The 18,612-nt window shown below is 43.0% G+C and overlaps 1 protein-coding gene across 2 annotated transcripts in view; it reads left to right on the forward strand.

Moving 5' to 3' along the window:
• The window catches only part of LOC132990301 (plexin-A1-like), a 261,264-nt gene that overhangs the window by 52,946 nt on the left and 189,706 nt on the right, over positions 1-18,612 (forward strand). For both annotated transcript variants that reach the window (XM_061058473.1, XM_061058474.1), the window contains exon 3: positions 4,462-4,644. In XM_061058473.1, the coding sequence (XP_060914456.1) occupies positions 4,462-4,644 (183 nt within the window). The remainder of the gene's footprint in view (positions 1-4,461; positions 4,645-18,612) is intronic.

Consider the following 18,612-nt stretch of genomic DNA (forward strand, 5'->3'; position numbering starts at 1 on the left):
TCTGTGTCACTCTGTCTCGTTTGCTCTCTCTCTTAATACGTTGGGACTCATTAGTGGTGACAAGAGCGCTGTTGACCCTTCCCCTCGCCCTATGTCTCTCCTCCCTTTATCTCCCCCATTTTTACCCCTTTTTTCTCTCCCCATCTCCTCTGCTCTTTCTCTTACGGCACTTGCCCCTCTCTCTCTCCCTCGTCGCCCCATCATCATTCACCCAGTATGAGTTTGGCAGGGGTCTGTGTGTCTGTGTGTGTGTGTGTGTGTGCGTGCATAGCCAGGAGCTAGCCTGCACCCGTGTACATCAGAGGTCTTCCACAAGGACAACACAGGGGACTCTGTCCTTGTCTAACCCCCTGGAAATAGAACAAAGGTGTGTGTGTGTGTTTTATAATGTTATGTACAGTGTCCTGAGTATGAGCTATAGCTAGTAATAATAATAGCACGGTCAGAGGTCCAGTGGGCCAACAGGGACAAGCTACATAGGGCTTATAAAAGCAGCAATAAAAGCCGACAGCAGGTCACCTTATGTTCCAGACACAGTGAAGGATTATTAGACAGATTTACAGCAAACACTGTAAAACCATCCAGGCAGGTGACGACAACTCAGTCGTTGAATTTAAACATGAAAAGTCCAGGTCTACTTTGGAAACGGTGCAATGAAAACCCTGGTGGCAGAGCGCAGACACAGAACATATCTGTTTGAAATAACCCAGAGGTTTGATTGATCCAACACATAACATGACATATATTTGATTTTAAAGAGTGTCCTGAATAAAATGTGTCAGGACTGATGGTCTGCCGGCTTCTTTATATTTTAGCAAGGGCCAGAAAGAATCTGCGCTAATAAAGAGGCTGAAACTGTAAAGAATGCTTGCTCCCCATAGGCCTACACACATTTCTAATATTTTGGTCTGATGTAATAAGTCCTCACTAAATAAGCATTTGTTTTTTTTCTGAACTATAGTTGTAGTTCTTGTATGTTGACTTGAGTAAAGCCAACATGTCACTGACAAACCGTCTCCATGACGACGTTCAGACGAGATGGAACAGCTCCTGAGTTAAATTCTTAGACTTCTGATTGAAACTTTTAATTTGAAAACCTGACAGTCGCTGCTTCCTGTTTGTGTGCCGGGTTTAATACAGCTTTGTGTACCCTCACACATCTCTATACATCGTAGTACGTCAGGACGTGAGTGTTGTTGGTTTTGACCCGCCTTCACCTGTTAACAGTGATTCATATACTGAAGCATGATACGACACGCTGCTCTTGTTTAGATGCTCTATACAAGGTTTTTCATTCACTTCCATACTGGCTGCTGAAAAATCCTCGGCTTCTGCTCAACGAGCTGCTGTAGAAGAATGATAGAGTAAGCACACTGTAGGAATTACATGTCTACAAGGCGCACAACAGCTAGCAGATGTCAGGACTGTGTGAGGCCACATTTGTCTGCAGTGAAAACACGTCGACTGAACGCTCCACTGTGCCTCAATCTGAGCTGTTGACTCTACGGTAATGATGCAAGTCAGGCTAAACATAACAAACCATTAGCGTCCTCAGCATGCCGGCAGTGGCGCTGGGAAGATGGCGATCTCACTTCTGTGTGTGTATGTGTGAGAGCTTGACAGACACTGGGAATGCAGATTAGTTTACAAGAATGAGGCGCCAGGCATCAATAAATCCAGACTAAATTGTGTTATTAAGAGCTGCTTTAATAAACATTTGTCTCTGGTCTTGTTAAAGGTTCGGTTTGGACACAGATGGGGGAAGCAGGCCGGGTTTTTAATGAAGTAGAGCATCAGCGGCTTTGATGTGAAAATGTTCACTCGTGCTTCTTTTTTGGCTTTAAACTCAAACTTCTTGGTGGAAATATTCACATTTGGTTACATGTCTCAACCATCATATGGCCTTTACACCCATGGAAGTTGTTATAGTTGTCATAGTAACATAAAAAAAAGAAGGAAGGGAGGATGATTTCAGAGAGATTTAGGTTCGCGAAAGCAGGAAAAAGAGAAATATCCTTTGGGACAGACAGATTTTCCCCACTGGCAAGTCCTTTGAATATTTAGAGAAAAAAACAAGAAGAACAGGAGAGAAATATGTGGAGACAGAGAAGAAACAACACAAAGGAGGAAGAAGAGGATTAGGAGGAGGAGGAGGAGGAGGAGTAAGGTCGTCTGGAATAAAAGAGGATGGAGACAGAGAGAGGGAGCGAGTGAGTGAAAGAAAGGATGAAGGTTCTGCTCCGTCTTTATCAGAGGAAACAGGGGAATCTGTGTTTCAGGAACCTGAGGCCAGGGTTCATACTTTCACTGAGCCATGACCATGTCTCTTTCTGCTCCTTACCTCCTGCCTATCTTTTTCTTTTATTTTCCCGTCTCGTTTCCTACATTTTTTTGTCTCCATCTCCTCACTTCACTTGCTTTCCCTTTTTTTTTTGCTCTTGATCTTTGTCCTTTCTTTCTTCCTCTCATATTACTTGCAAAACAGTTCTGAAATTGAAAACATGTTTATGTCAATCAAATGAAAGCCAAAGAATGTGGTGTGCATCTCTCTCTCTCTCTCTCTCGCTGTCTCTCTCTCTCTCTTTCGCTTTGTGTCCCTTTGTATCTTTGCTCATTCATTGTAAACTTTTCGATGTTTCTGGCTGCCTTTGAAAAATGTGAAAGACAGCAGACAAAACCCTGCAAAGCCACACCTTGGCTTGACTTTATCAGTCTATAAGGAAAAATGTCTGGTCGAATAAAAACCGCTTGATTGATTGGTTGATTGTTTGACTAATTGAGTGAAGAGGGAGCCCCAAACGGGGTAGATAGTAACTCAGAGGAGTCCTGAAAACCTGCACTCAAAGAGCAGGTGGAAAATAATGCCTTAGCTGGAGTGTATTTGTAGTTTTGTAAATAGTTAGATATCAGTCTGAAAATAAAGTTAAAGTCAGTGACTTATCTTCTCTTCTTGTACGCAGGCCACAGAGAGGAAAATAGAAATGAGGTGTTGGTGTAGAAATGGCGCGCTGCTTCGCTCTGGGTCGCTCACTGTGAGTTAGGAATCTCCCGTAGTAAACAGAAGAGTCAAGCTGATTTTGTCGCTGACGCTCGCTTGCGCGCTGTTAGGACAGGCTGTTAAGGAGACGCACCAGCTGCTACATTTCCATCCAGCGTCCTCCTTGGTTTTCATTCAGATGAATACGACTGACGCTCTTTTTATTGCAACATCTCCTCTTGCATTCTTTAAAATAAAAAGACACCGGAATGAAGGATTACATGCCACTTTATCTCCATGAGCCAACCTCTAGACGACACAAAAACAGCAGTGGAAGGAAACATGAATTGTTTAGTTAATTCATTTTTTTGGCAGATTTTCTAGAATAATTACTCCCATTTGTTTAATATTTGCATGTAAAGTGCATTCTGTATGTTCTGAATGTTCTTTAGTGTTTGCATATTTTTGTGTATATGCGTGTGCGCTGATGTGATCCTTCAGGAGATATGTGGAGCTGTCGTTTTCCAATGCCTCTCAGAATGTGTGTGTGTATGGTTGCCACGGTAACTCAGATGCTGTCGATTAAATCTGATACACATGTCAGACTCTGGGGGGGTTGGGGGGAACCTCCTCGCGCGTTCATAGCTATCACATGCTTTTAATGACATGCCTATTGCACACACAAACACACACACACACACACACACACACACACATACGTTCATAAATCAGGTATGACATATCTACATATCAGCGTAGCAATGTGCCCGTACCAGACACTTTGATTATGATATGCTAATCTGACCTATAATTTACTTCCTGTCATTTCTCTGTCATCTCCTCTGCTGTCCTGTTCTCTCTCTCGCTCTCTCTCTCTCTCTCGCTCTCTCTCTCCTCCACGTTTATTCCAGCTCCGTTTGATTTACTCACTGTACCGGCTCGTCTCTTGTTAGGAACTTCACTGCTGAAGCCATACACAAAGAAATCAATATTAAAAACATTAGCAAACAACTGTTCATCCATTCAGACCCTGCTGAGATGCTTAATTGCATGCTTTGACATCATGTTCTATGAAATAATCAAAGGCAGTAATGGAGGGAAATCATCAATCACAGAGGCTCTCACTGCAGACCAGTTACACTGTGTATTTTTGGGGCTTAATTAAAGATTTATCAGTCTTTTCTTGTCTCAGTTTTTTTTTAGAATATGAAGAAAAGAAATGGAGTTAAGCAAACTGAACTTAATATTTCCAGTGACACCCATTTATTTCACACCATTTCCCTCAAAAAAAAACTGCAGGCTTGGCTCTGCTCCAGCTCTATAAAAAGTGTGCTAAGTGCCGAGGAGATCGAGAGCCTCCCCCCTTCTTTAAGAATTGATGTTAGTTTAACGAGAAAAGGGGTTTAAACGGTGTTAATGGTTGATTTAATGCCTCTTTTTTTCTTCTCCTCCTCCTCCTCCTCCTCCTCCTTCATCCTCCCCAGCCTCTGCAGATAGACGATAACTTCTGCGGCCAGGACTTCAACCAGCCTCTAGGGGGCACCACGGCCATCGAGGGAATCCCGCTTTACGTCGACAAGGATGACGGCATGACCTCCGTGGCAGCCTACGACTACAGGGGACACACTGTGGCGTTCACTGGCACCCGTGATGGTCGCATGAAGAAGGTAGGCCTCCTGGCGGGTTTCTCTGTGTGTGTGTGTGTGTGTGTGTGTGTGTGTGTGTGTGTGTGTGTGTGTGTGTGTGTGTGTGTGTGTGTGTGTGTGTGTGTGTGTGTGTGTGTGTGTGTGTGTGTGTGTGTGTGTGTGTGTGTGTGTGTGTGTGTGTGTGTGTGTGTGTGTGTGTGTGTGTGTGTGTGTGTGTGTGTGTGTGTGTGTGTGTGTGTGTGTGTGTGTGTGTGTGTGTGTGTGTGTGTGGGCTCGCTCTATCAAGCGTAGTTGTTTGGATGTTTGGAACTAAACAATCTCTTCAAATTTGCTAATTTTTATGCCAAATGCTAATTTTCTGCAACATAAGCTATGGTGCAAACCCGTGTTTGCAGGCCCACATGATGCAAATAGTCACAAATAATATCTAAGGTGGAGGAAAGAAACTGTTAGTTTCCTCCTGACAGTGACAGTAGTATTATTTTGTTGTGCTTTATGTGGCTTTTGTCATGGTGTGACTAAAAGTAGGGAATCAACTGCTCCTGCTAGATTACAAAACTGTGAGTATGTGTGTGTACTTGCGAGCGTGTGTGTGTGTGTGTGTGTGTGTGTGTGTGTGTTAAAAGCTTTGCAGAAAGCCATTTTCACTTTGCAGCAATTTTGTGTCATTTCATGATGTATTCTCGATGGTCATTGCTTTTGGCGCCGCAGACAAATGGTTTTATCATCAGAAATCTCATTGCATCAGCTGTGAATGTGTGTGTGTGTATCAGTGAATGTATGTGTGCTCTTCTTCTGAAAATTGCTTTGTCATTGAATGCTGGGAACGTAGCACATCAGACACATATATACAGTATGTTTGCAAGAGAAAAGTAAAGAAGTGACTCTGGAGACGCGAGTCGTGAGAGCCAGACAGTTTGTGTCTTATTGGCTGATGCATCGAGCTCATGCTGTGCGACAAACTGGAGCTGTGTGGGTTTCATCTCGCTGGCGTCGTTTTGCCGTCTCGTCGCAGTGTTTTCTAAGAGCACGGGTGTGTATCAGAGGGCTGTGAGGTGGATGAAGACGATTTTTTGTGTGCGTCTCCTGAGAACGTTTGATAAGAAAGCGCCTCATGCTTTGTGTGCGTTTGTGTAGACGTGTGTGGCATCACAGAGAAGCACTAATTTCCTATCATGTTCAGCCACCACACAGCATGCAGCACCTTCGAGTGTGTCTTTACAGTGTGTGTGTGTGTGTGTGTGTGTGTGTGTGTGTGTGTGTGTGTGTGTGTGTGTGTGTGTGTGTGTGTGTGTGTGTGTGTGTGTGTGTGTGTGTGTGTGTGTGTGTGTGTGTGTGTGTGTGTGTGTGTGTGTGTGTGTGTGTGTGTGTGTGTGTGTGTGTGTGTGTGTGTGTGTGTGTGTGTGTGTGTGTGTGTGTGTGTGTGTGTGTGTGTGTGTGTGTGTGTGTGTGTGTGTGTGTGTGTGTGTGTGTGTGTGTCCTCAAGAATCCATGATGAGTAGGCCGCACGGTGCGTGTGCCAATCAGCTGCTCCTTCATCTGAGATGTGACTGAGCCGCTTCTCTGGTTTGTCTCCTCTTTGTTCCTCAGCAGGACTTCTCCATGAGTGTGTCACCAATACAGTGGAGACTAAAATCAAACCGTTACCTGAGGATACAAATGATTGCATAAATACATATGTAATAGAAATAAAAGAAAAAAAAAACAGTCATGTCTACATTTCACTGTCAGCTGTGTTCAACTTTCTAAAGTTTTAGATCAAGTTCCCCTGAGTTTTTTCGCACGGCTCGTCGTCATCCGTCATTTTTTTTGTAGGTGCTTCGGTCTTTTATTTCAAATAGTCTGGAAGTCTTTGCGTTTGACTCATAATGTCTGTCACATCCTATTAAAGCCAACCAGAAGTGCATTTGAAATATTCAGCTGCTCCGCTTTCTGACACAAGTCTGACAGTTCCAGCGTTATGGCCTGCGTGTTCTTTACAGTCGCTGGAAATATCTAATGCACTTATTCTGCTGTCAGCTGCTTCTATAGTCTCGTCATGTTGTGCATGCGAGTGTGTCTGACTGTGCCGACAATACACCTGAGACCAAAATAAAAGCTGTTACCTCGGGATAAAAATAATTGCATAAATACATATGTTGTGCGAAAACTAACTAAATAAAGAAGTTTCATCCACATTTCACAGTTGGCAGGATATCACTTTGAAAAGTTTTACAGAATTTTTTTTTTCCCAGGAGGTTTTTTGAAGTCGTTTGTCAGAGCATGATACTTTCAAGTCATCCATCATTTTGTAGGTATTTTTGTGTCTTTTGTTTCAAATGATGACGTCTTTGTTTGGGAGTCTTATGTCTTCACGTCTTCCTTTCTGTCACATCCTGTTACAGCCAGAACTCCGTATTGTGTTTTTAAATATTCAGCTCCTACAATTTTTCAGACGTGAGTTTGACAGTTTTGGCATTAGGGCTGCGTGTTTCTGCAGTGTCTGGAATATCTGCTGCAGTAATGCTGCTGTCAACTGCTCTATATAGGCTATGATAATGTGCACAGACACACACACTCAGACACACACACATGCCTCCTTACACAGCTTCCTGTCTCTGGTGTTTTGCTAAGTCGACTGAAACCCGGTCCACTAGTCCTTGCGCCTGACCCCTGTTCTGTGTCTGAGTGTGTGTGTATGTGTGTGTGTGCGCAGACAGATGATTTGTGTGCGTGGGGTCAGCAGATCCTGGATGATATCCCGCCGATCGGAATCCCATTTCCCCTCAGCCGGCGTGTCTTCCTGTGCTCGGTGAGGAAGGTGAGCACAGGAGGTGGAGGCGGGCCAGTGTCCTCACACAGATCAATGCAGATGCTGCAGTAACATGCAGTCGTCTGTATGAGCAGGGGAACGGCGAGACAGAGCAGTAATTACAATACATCAGCAGTGATTACACCTATAGCCATTTTATGAGGCTTTTATATTTGTCGGCGCCTGGTAAATCTTTTTCCTCCAACAGTGGGAGTGATTAGTTTTTAGCTTTAAAGGCAAAGGAAACCCAAAGTCACAAAAGCCTTCAAAATGTAGGGTCTTATTTATATAAAACAAGGCATCAGGAATAAATTAAGAAATTGGCTTCAACCCATTTTGAAATGTTTGTAATTAAAGTTTCAGTAAACTTTCTTGAGCTTGGTTTAGAATTAGGCGTGGCTAAACTCAGATATTTGCAATTCTTTTCAAACCATTTATAAAAAAAAAAAAGTCTCACTGCAGCTATTCTGATATTAACACCTTTTTCTTTTAACATTCTCAAATTCTCAAATGTGGGTCCACAACATTTTTTTCCAAAGAGTTTAGTGTGGTCTGTAGATCATCCATTTACAAATTCAAATATTCTGCACTATAGTTTAGAAAATAGCTAAGCCACAAGGCTAGGGATGCATCGTATCAACATAAGTATTGTCTAATATTGGCCCTGTTGAAAGATATCGGCACATCAGCAAATAATGTAGCATGAACAGCAGTCAGCAGCCGATGATTATGATGTGCCAAATCAGTTTAATGCTGACACTTAACTACTGAATCAGAGAAGAGCTTATTTTATTGGGAAAATTAAGTCACCTGTCTGACTTGTCAAAAGTGAGGGAAAATGGTGCATCTTGGGAGTTTTGCACCAAAAGTAGTCATAAAACAAACATCAGAATCGGCAATCAGCTAAGTTGTTATTTGAAAAAAATGATATCAGCAATGGCCCAGATTTTCCCAATATCGGTGTTTCTCTACTACAAGCCGACACTAACCATTGCATTCAAATCTTTAGGACCTATTAGCTGCACCTCAGATGATGTTGCAAGTGTATGCTAACTGCTAACTCTTATACTGTATGGTTGCACAGCATTTTGTAACTCATCAAAAATGAATATCGCCAGATGGCAATGCTTCAGTTTCCTCCTCTGATTCTGACTTGTGCCACTCGGACACATAATTTTGCATACATTTCATTATGCTGATTGCCACATGCACCGTCGGTTTATGCCAAGTCAGGGACGTGTCATTCAAAACGCGGTCTTCCATGTCCACACAGTACTTGATGAGACTTTGATATCATGGATCCATTTTCACGTTTTTTAAACCCAAATCTCCAGAGGCTTCAAGTTCTGTTAAATAAATGGAGTAAAACTGTTCAATTACTGAACTGGGCTTTGTACATTTGAGGGAGGACGAGGGAATGTAGCAGAGATTAGGAAGAAGGTGAAAAAGAGAGCGAGGCTGCAGAGGCAGAGGGAGACGGTTTCAGGCTGTGTGGTTTTATTGCTATTCATTGGGAGTTAAACTGTGCTCCTCTGGCCTAATGAAATGTAAAGCTGCGGTGTATCAATGTCTGCACACACGCACGCTCATCAGAATTCCTACAATGCCACAGTTGTTGAATGTGTGTCTGCCTACGCGGACTCGTCTCGCCTGCTAGACTCCCAATATTGATTGATCTATGAATACATAATCACTAGTGTAAATCTTAAACCTAGGCAGTCCATTTGATCGGTGACGCCGTCTTTGTGTGTGTGTGTGTGTGTGTGTGTGTGTGTGTGTGTGTGTGTGTGTGTGTGTGTGTGTGTGTGTGTGTGTGTGTGTGTGTGTGTGTGTGTGTGTGTGTGTGTGTGTGTGTGTGTGTGTGTGTGTGTGTGTGTGTGTGTGTGTGTGTGTGTGTGTGTGTGTGTGTGTGTGTGTGTTAGACAGACAGGGAGAGAGCGGTGACGTAAGACGGGGTAAATCTGTGCAGCTTTACGTCAGACTATGACTAATCACAATAATTTGGCTGACTAAGCACACAGCATGTAGGTGCAAAATACCAGCTAACATCTCCATTAGCCCTCTGTGGAGTTAATGGCTTTCCTCTCTGTGAAGGTTTTGAATGGGCGCGTTAGGAATAACATCGTTGCATTAATTGACCTTCCACTAGTTAATTCGTTCGTTGACTTTAAATAGTTTTATGTGGCAAAGTGGAGAGCGGGAGCTGTAGTACTTAAAACTTCCTTCTTAACTGTTTAGCTACTATTGAAGCTGAGTCAAGACCTGATTAAGTCCATGTGACGGCTCTTTAAAGCTAATAAACAACCGAAACCTTCAAGTTAAATCACACAGGTGGAACTAGATCTGGGCAATTCATCAAATGTCAACTTCATTCATGATTTCGGCTTCCCACGATCATGAAAAGAACATCGTGCTGTGTTGCGCTCGTTTTGTGCATTCTAATGTTAAATGGTAAATGGACTTGAGTTTGAATGGCGCTTTTCTGATCTTCTGAATACTCAAAGCGCTTTTACACACTGGTTGCAGAGGTTGCAATGCAGTGAGACCATCAGAAGTAACTAATCCCATTCATACACATTCATGCCACTGATTAGGCAGCAGGAGCATGCCCAAGGACACATCGGACATGTTACTGCAGGAGCTGGGGATCGAACCCTCGACCTTTCGGTTGAGAGACAACAACCCCAGCTTGTGTAAATCAGTGTACTTCTTGTGATGAAAAGATACAACAGAAAACTCAAAGTACTTGTCAATTCTCTGATTTTTTTTTTAATTTTCAAAATCCAAAACAAAAAACGCCAATCAGAATTTACATTTTTAGACACTTCAAAGCCATTATTACCCCTTTACCTTTTCTGAAGATTATTTCCTTTTTAATATAGATATACCAACTGAGCCACAGCCATCCCACAGTATTAGTGTTCAATAAAGTTCAATAAATGCATGGGATGCAGATGTTGGGAAACCAGTGAGTATCATATTTAACAAATGTAATCCCAATATCACCATGATTGAGCAACCTTCATGAGCCATATGTCCAGAGCGGCCAATGATTTAGGATTCCTTAGGTTGGCATGAAATATTAAACAGTGAGTTATGAAATGAGTTATCTTTGTCATATCAAATTTGAGAAACATCCGCTCAGACCCTGTTTACACAATAATGATTTCAGCCGAACGCAGACCGATCTGCTGTTGAGCAGACCCTTGCTATGTGTAATTGGCCAATCACAATCAAGCATTTAACACAGCCGCGTAATAATAAGACATTTATAGTTGAACCTGAGAGTTAGCGTTAAATACTATTACAAACAAATAAATAAACAAGCGGACTGAAAAACGAATACTTAGACGTTGTTTCAATGATGATACGGTTATCTATGTTTAGCTAAAGCTAAGCTATAAAAAGATAACAGAAGCGACTGCAGGAAACCCAGAATGTCTTGTTACTGACAAAGTTGAACTTTGTATAAAAAATGAAAAAAAATACATATCTTTTGTTTTATGTAGACATTGCTCTCTGCTCCGTATTTCAAAGTCAGAAAGGGAAAACATTTCCTGTCTGTTGAGAGACGAGGCTGCAGGTGGGGGTACTGGTAGCTTTGAGCAGCGTGAAATCGTACTATGGGTCTGCTGTCTGTGCCGTTTGCCAGAAACAACCTTAAAAAAAAAATCCCCCTTTAGATCTCTGTAAAAACCTGGAAATCCTTTCATTCCTCTCATTTGGTCTTCTCTTTTGTCTACCTGGGAGAACAAGGCGTTCTCGCCACATCAGGTGAGATGAAAAGAAGCTCTCAACAGCCTGAAGTATTTCCAGATTTCAGAAACAAAAAGAGGTTAGCCAGACAGACAGAGAGAGAGGGGGGGAAAGGGGGGATTTACTCAGAGTAGTGTATAGGTGTGTGAATGTAGTGTGTGTGTGTGTGTGTGTGTGGTTGTTGAAGGGGGGTGGTGGTTTCATGTCATTTCATCATTTCCCTGCTCGCAGCGAATCCAATTACTTTCCCCTTTCCTTTCTATCTTGGAAGATAGCCTGAGTGACAGGACTGATTGGAGCAGCGCTACTGAGGTAACTGTGCCAACCGTTTGATTGACACAACGCTGGCACTTCACTGCCTCCAGACAGTGAGACGAGGGAGTGAGACTAGTTAGACTGCAGGGCATCTCAGAGCCAGCGAGGTGGACAAGAAGTTCACTGGCCCCGCTGCTTGGATCCTACAGTCGTTCCCACTCAGAGATTATCGAACTCAATCTCTTGCAAGATGCTTCACATGTTTGTCGTGTGTTCTGTCAGCCTGCATCAACCTCATTCTTTCACTGTTAACTCTTAAAGGAGTTAGCCCGCTAAAGAGTTAGCCATCGACAAACTTTGATGGCATAGCATTTACAGGCTTTAGTCCAACTCTTTCCAAATTTGGTTCCAATTATGGCTCCAAAAAAAAAAAGAAGATGGCTGACAAAAATAAAAAAACTGAAGGATTCATAACTGCAGTTCCCAAAACCAAATGTGTCCTCACATTGGCCGCACCTTCTTGTGTACAGTCAATGTTATCCTACAACAAATAGAGCAATGCCTACTTGCAAACTCTGGAAACAGTTTTGCATATTTACTTAGATAGAGAAGTTTTACAATTCATATATGCTGCAAAAACTAAGAAAAAATCTAAGAAAGTGTTATTTGTTCAATTTAGACTTGAATCAAAGAACTGAAAAATCAGGCCTGCATGGTAATAAATCAAAGTATGCCAATGGGTTAGCAAATTGTACTTGTTAAGTTTCTGGAAATGAGAAGTACAATCTAAATGTGTTGGTATATCTCATTTCAAGACCCTCAACGAACCAGATGTGCTTGCCCCTGCAGATATGTTTCTTCAGGCCTCATTTTTTTTTTTAAATCTTGAAATTAGGTTTTCATCTGGACATGTCAGGTGACTGTGTCTTAAAATAAGTGTAATTATATAGTGTGATAGGAAATGTGGGGAGAGAGAGTGGGATGACATAGGCTAAATTCCATCAGGATCAGAAGTCGAGGGACCAGTGTGACCAGGACTCTGTAGCCCCTGTAGAACGGGATCCTTCTCTACCAGCTGAGCTTAAAGAGCCCATATTATGCCCTTTTTGGGGTTCGTATATTTAATCTATGTACCTACGTTTTGTACGTTCACAATAGCTAAAGTCCAAAAAAAGTGTCTGTTTTCATGTACTGCTCCTCCTTGCTCCCTCTACGCTCTGAGTCTGTCAGCTACACTCTGCTGAGCCCACACTGCAGAGCCCCACGTGGGCCAAGTCTCTGATTGGTCTGCCGATCCGCTCTGTCGTTATTGGTCAGTTGCTCAGCACGGTTCTCGGAAATGTCCCGCCTCTTTTACCATGTTGGGAATGCAGCCACTGGCTCCGTCCGAGGGGAGCATAAACATTAGCACCTTAGCACTACTGTGCTACCGCAGGCTACGGCATATCGTGGGCGTGCTACAGAAGTTAATGGGCGTGCAACATGAGCTGCAGGGCTTGCCACAACGAGCCAATGGGCTTAGATCAGTGATCTCACACTGACAATGACGTCGGACTGACACATTTTTGTCGAGGGGGGCTAGAACCGAGCGTTACATGCGGCTAATGCTACAGCTAACAGGAGGAGGTAGGAGAAGCTGCGTTTCCGCGGACTTTGCATTTTTGCAAGTAGATGTGCCTAAACATGCACAGGACACATGGAAAACACACTAAAGAGCATATAAAACCAGAAAAAGCATAATATGGGACCTTTAAATAGCGCCCAGGGTTAAAGTGAAGTGAAGTTTTTCAGGCCTCCTGTAACATTTCATGAGTCAATTTTTCCAGAAAAGTTTTGTATTTGACGGACTTTAAGAGGCCTGAAGAAAAAATGGTAGCAGAAAAGCCATTAAAAATTAATTTTAGTAAAGCCCTTGAAAAATCTTGAAACAGTTTTCTTATTAGTTATAGCACTCTATAACAATCAGGACAGTAGGCTCTCACATCACAGCATGCAGTCAATACGTGCTCCTAGGATCTCTTCCTCGAGCTCGAGGTGGTCGTGCTCGTGTTGGCTCTGCAGGCTTAGCAGTAAAACTAGCTGTCAGAATGATTAAGCCTAATCAGGAAACATCGGATGGGAGGTAATTTAGCATGTGAATGCTAATTAGCACTAGCATTTAGACTGGCAGAAGATGATTGAAGCAGCGCATCGGCTGCTCAGCCTGGTTAAATGGCAAAAAACACAAGGCTGGTAGAGATGATTGATACTCTTGGGTTCAGGGCTGGTGTGTGTGTGTGTGTGTGTGTGTGTGTGTGTGTGTGTGTGTGAGTGTGTGAGTGTGTGAGTGTGTGTGTGTGTGTGTGTGTGTGTGTGTGTGTGTGTGTGTGTGTGTGTGTGTGTGTGTGTGTGTGTGTGTGTGTGTGTGTGTGTGTGTGTGTGTGTGTGTGTGTGTGTGTGTGCCTCACTTTCTCTTCTCTCCAATATAAACTCGTAATGAGCAGATGAGCTCAACACCTGAACACACTAATTTCATCTTTATCCCATTAACTAGAAGTTAGTGGAATAATGTCTTATTAGTTTCTCAGAATGCACAACGGGCATTGTGTTTGTGTGATGTTGTCCGGAGCTGCTTGTCTGTGTGACGCAAATAAAGCATATGCACATACAGTATGCATTTTAACATTCATGCACACATCCTTAAAGTGCATCTTAGTGTTTGTTAAATGCACTGTGTCACACTGCATCTAATACTCTTCAAATAATTAAGTCTTCAAATGAAAAATATGATCTCATTCAGCTGAACATGTAGTGCCAGTGTGGTGAGGGTGGGTTTGTAGTGGTGGGTGTGCTTCTTTGCAAAAGAGAGTGTGTGTACCCGTTGTAAGAGCCTGTTGAGGGAAGACTAGTGTGTAAATCTTTCTGAGATTATATTACTGCTGTAAGCGTTGCTATTGTTTGAGTGAATTATGCTTCCCATCCTCTCCACTCGTACTTTTCTGCACTCTCTCTCTTCAGCTCTTGTAGTTTTCCTCTCTAAACCCCCTCCTCTCTCCCCTCACTCATATGTCACCTTCAGCTCTCCCTCTCCCAACTGAGGTGGGCTGCATGCCCGCAAATCTGCCTCCCTCGAGCATTTCCTGGCCCAGCTTAGTGCGCGTGTGTATGTATGTGTGTGTGTGTGTGTGTGTGTGTGTGTGTGTGTGTGTATTTTGGGAGGGGCATACTGTCCTTCTCTCCTCCACTCCTCATTCCCTCTCTCTTCCTTCTCCCTCATTGTCCTTATCTCCTTTATCCATTAGTGCATTAGTGAACGTCAGCATGGCAAAGAGTGCTATCTCTGTCGAGGCTCTCACAAGAGAGAGAGAGACAGGGACACAGAGAGCAGGAGAAAGACAGATGACCAAATATAAAAGAGGTATCATAGACCTTACAGTAAATTATATTATTGAGCATTACATGACGCTTTGTGCATGTGTTAGACTGGGAAAAGAGATTTGTTGTAAAACTAGTTGAACATACTTGCAATGACTTGAGCTAACAGCTACATTTCGAGGTTGCTTAATGGGCTGACCTCACCGTCCTCCGTCCTTTAGCTTTATCTCTTACCCTTAAGACCTTGGCTGGAGCTGATCCTCGTTGATATTGGGCAAATGGTCGGGTACAACCAAGGTCGACCTCTTGTGTTGAAAAAAAGAAGCTAATGTGGAAGTCCAAGAAACCGCAGTTCCTCTAACGTCCACTTGAGGCTGGCTGCAAAAGCACCAGAATTCAATTTGATGCCGATGATAAAATGCCCATTTTTGCAGCAGTTGAATAAATATGCGCACAGCCTCGTTCAAAAATGTTTTGGGTCTGGATAGTTCATTTCTTTATTGGTACACATATTTTTGATTACATTAGAGTTATTCATAATTAGGGACATGGCTGATCTGAATGACAGACAGGTATTGTAGATCGCTCGGCTCCAATTACTTGCCTGTTGCTAGATTGACTGAAAATACATTTTAGGAAGCATTTCCAATATGGCGACCATCATTATTGGGCTTCAGTTCTCCACTTCTCAAACCAATAGGTGGTATCAATGAGATGAGTAGTCGTGTAACAAAACGTTGTTGGATGCATTTCCAGCTCAGACAGACAGACAGAGAACATACCCATCAGTGTAGATTTCATTTAGCTAAAAAAGGTTATGCATAGGATGAAAACAAATTTGAAGAATTTGGAAAAATCTGATCAGAAAAACACATCTAAAGCACATTTGGCTCTTTTGAAAAAACTCAGCACTTCTCTCTTTCTTTCCGACTGCTTTAAAGATTAAATGTGGAGGGGGCGGGGGGGGGGGAATGCCCGAGTGTGAATATGAATTAATGGGACTATACTTCCCATCCTTTAAAATGTCCCCTCTATATTCATTATCTGCATTAGAATTCCCCAGCTGTAACAGGAGGAGAAAAATGGACAGTATGTAGTGAAAAAGGAATGAGAAGTCAGATGAGGAGGCAGTGATGGAGAAAAGGTCCTTCCTTTAGCACCAGCAGAGTGATCTGAATTACAAGAGCAGGATGTCTGACACCTCGGGGACAGGAGCTGATATGATACTGTGCTGCAGCACTTATTAGAAAGCAGCCACTGCTAATGTGCCATTGTGGTTGTGGGTTCAATTCCCAGGTGGGCTATCGCTTCATGTGTATTACCCCCCGCGTCCTTGAGCAGGGCATTATCTCGGCAGTCCCCGTGGAGGAATATGGCGCAGTGTTAATGGGTGGACGATGTGCATGGAGGGCTAGATGGATGGATTAGTGAGCTAATGAATCTTTGATAAGAGGGAAGGCTTTGTGAGTGTCAAGAGACAAAAGGGAAAGATCACAGCCTAACCTATCAGCTGTAGAGTGACTTCAGCTCATGTACAACCCCGTCAGAGTCTGACTTTGGGATGTCATTATGAAAAATAAGGGAAGTGTCTCTTGGTTAAATGTAGCAAAGCCGTCTGTAAAACCACTTCAACATCGAATGTTTTTGCATTAATTAATTTTGCAAAAAATGTTTTAATCGGGAGGAAGAGGCTCAGCTCTCTGTTCTACATATAGACATTGATTTTCTTTTTTTTTAAATGCCTAAGGGTTAAATTTGCAGGCTCTTCCCTGTACGGCATTTTACACAATTCAATAACAAGAAAATATAAGCTGTGTCACTTGAGTCTGACTGTCCCAGGAGATTATTTGAGATGCAATTGTGACACAGTAGTGGTAGCATGCAGGCACAAGAAAAAGATGACATCACCTGATGACCTCTGGGTGAGGCATTGAGTAAGTGCGCAGGCCTATCTTCTTCTTTTTTTCCTTGTTGCTGTATTTGAATTACCCTGAAGGGATATGCATATTGCCACTCTTCTTTAAACACACAACAAACTGTCTTACAACTTTGCCTCTAAAAAGATTTTTTGCAATCTGACTGGCTTCCTGACAAAGTGGAAGTCCAAAATTCAGCCTCCCTTTTGCTCTGTTTTGGTCCAGACCAACTCCCAAGAAAAATAATTGTAACATTGTTATCACAAGCTAGCTTCTTGATGTCTTTTATGCTCACAATAAGGTGGTGTTCAGTGATTTAGTCAAAGCTTTTCTTCGGGAAACAGCTCCCTGCTTCGACTGAAAGAATGGTAAAGGGCCAAAGCACAAACACAGAAAAAAAAAAGAAGAAAGGATACGTGCAGCTGTGACATTGTCTTTGTGAATCTGAATATCTGAATGTAAAACAGGAAATTCTTAGAGTTGCTTTATCAAAGGGAAAGTTTCATGTGTGCACAGTTGGACACCTTTACCTTTATAACTTGAAAAAACATAAACAGCATTTTTTCTATGTAGCTCCATACTGATTACTTGGACAGTCCAAAAGATTCCCTCCAAATTCTCAACAGTTTGCATCTGCTTTTTCTCTCCCTGGAAGGCCTCACCCTCTGATTTAGTTCACAGTATGTCTGCAGTATGAATAAAGCATATATTGTAATTGCAAGTGGAAAGAACTAACCCAGTGTTAACCTGTAACTCCAAAAAAAAAAAAATCAGAACCACATGTTCTGCAGACATCAACATGTCCCGCTGTTGGGGGGGGGGGGGGGGGGGGGGGGGGGTTTAGGCCACAGGTCCAGACAAACAACAGACACAGACACATATGCAGACGTTCAGTAACAGCCAGCGATGTGTTCAGACAGCTGTTACGCTGATGACCGGTGTCAGGTGCCAGTGGCCTGATTCAAGCTGGCTCACCTCCTCACATCACAACATGTGTCTGCGCGGATGCAGGAGGCCATTGGGTGGACATGTGTCGCTGTACAGTGTGCGGCGCGCATCTGGAGAACAACTGGCATGGTTGAGGATAGCTGTGGTTAGGTGATGTCTCGGTGTTGGTTGGTGTGCAGCAACTTAGTATTTGGTTAATTGTGCAAGAGGGAAAGACGCAGCTCGTGTTTCAGGTGCTGCATCATGTGGGTTGTGCTATTTGTATTTCAATTCCTTGCTCAATGTTTTTTTGGTCTTGTCCATTTTCTGCTCACCTTTGTGTCGACGCTCCCACTTTGAAACACGATGCAGATGCATGAGATGTCGTGTGACGCCCCTTTGAGCGGTCAGAGGACTAGAAGATACCAGATAAGGGCAGTGTGTTTACATTTTCATTCGTCTTTGAGGTTTCTTAAAATCTGGAGAATCACAATCTCTCAAAGTGTGTGTGAAGATCTTCATCAGTTTGCGTTGTAATGAGTGAAGGAATAGTGTGTTTGCGTGTGATAACAGCTGTGGCCGTCTTCATGGAGAATGGGAGCTGCACCCACCTGATGCCAGGGCAGCTGCCACACTCACAGAGCACTAAACACACACACACACACACACACACACACACACACGCACACTCCAGTAGACCTTTTCTGTATCCCTGAGTTTGTGTTGGCTGCAGAGCGGAGGAGAAAGGGCCAGCTGCAGTGTAAAGCCTTCATCAACTGTTCTTCTAGACTGCCCCATCTGTCTGACCATTATTACTGACACACACACACACACTTACACTAATGCATACACACCGTCCTTCTGTGCTCTTATCAGACACACATGGCGCACACTCAATCAGGTCTTTCTACGACTATTATGTGTATCCTCTGATGTCTAACGTGAGGGAAACGTGCGTAATCTGTGTTTGACACCGTTCAGTGAGACCTT

The sequence above is a fragment of the Labrus mixtus genome, chromosome 15, assembly GCF_963584025.1.
Source record: "Labrus mixtus chromosome 15, fLabMix1.1, whole genome shotgun sequence".
Lineage (NCBI taxonomy): Eukaryota > Metazoa > Chordata > Actinopteri > Labriformes > Labridae > Labrus > Labrus mixtus.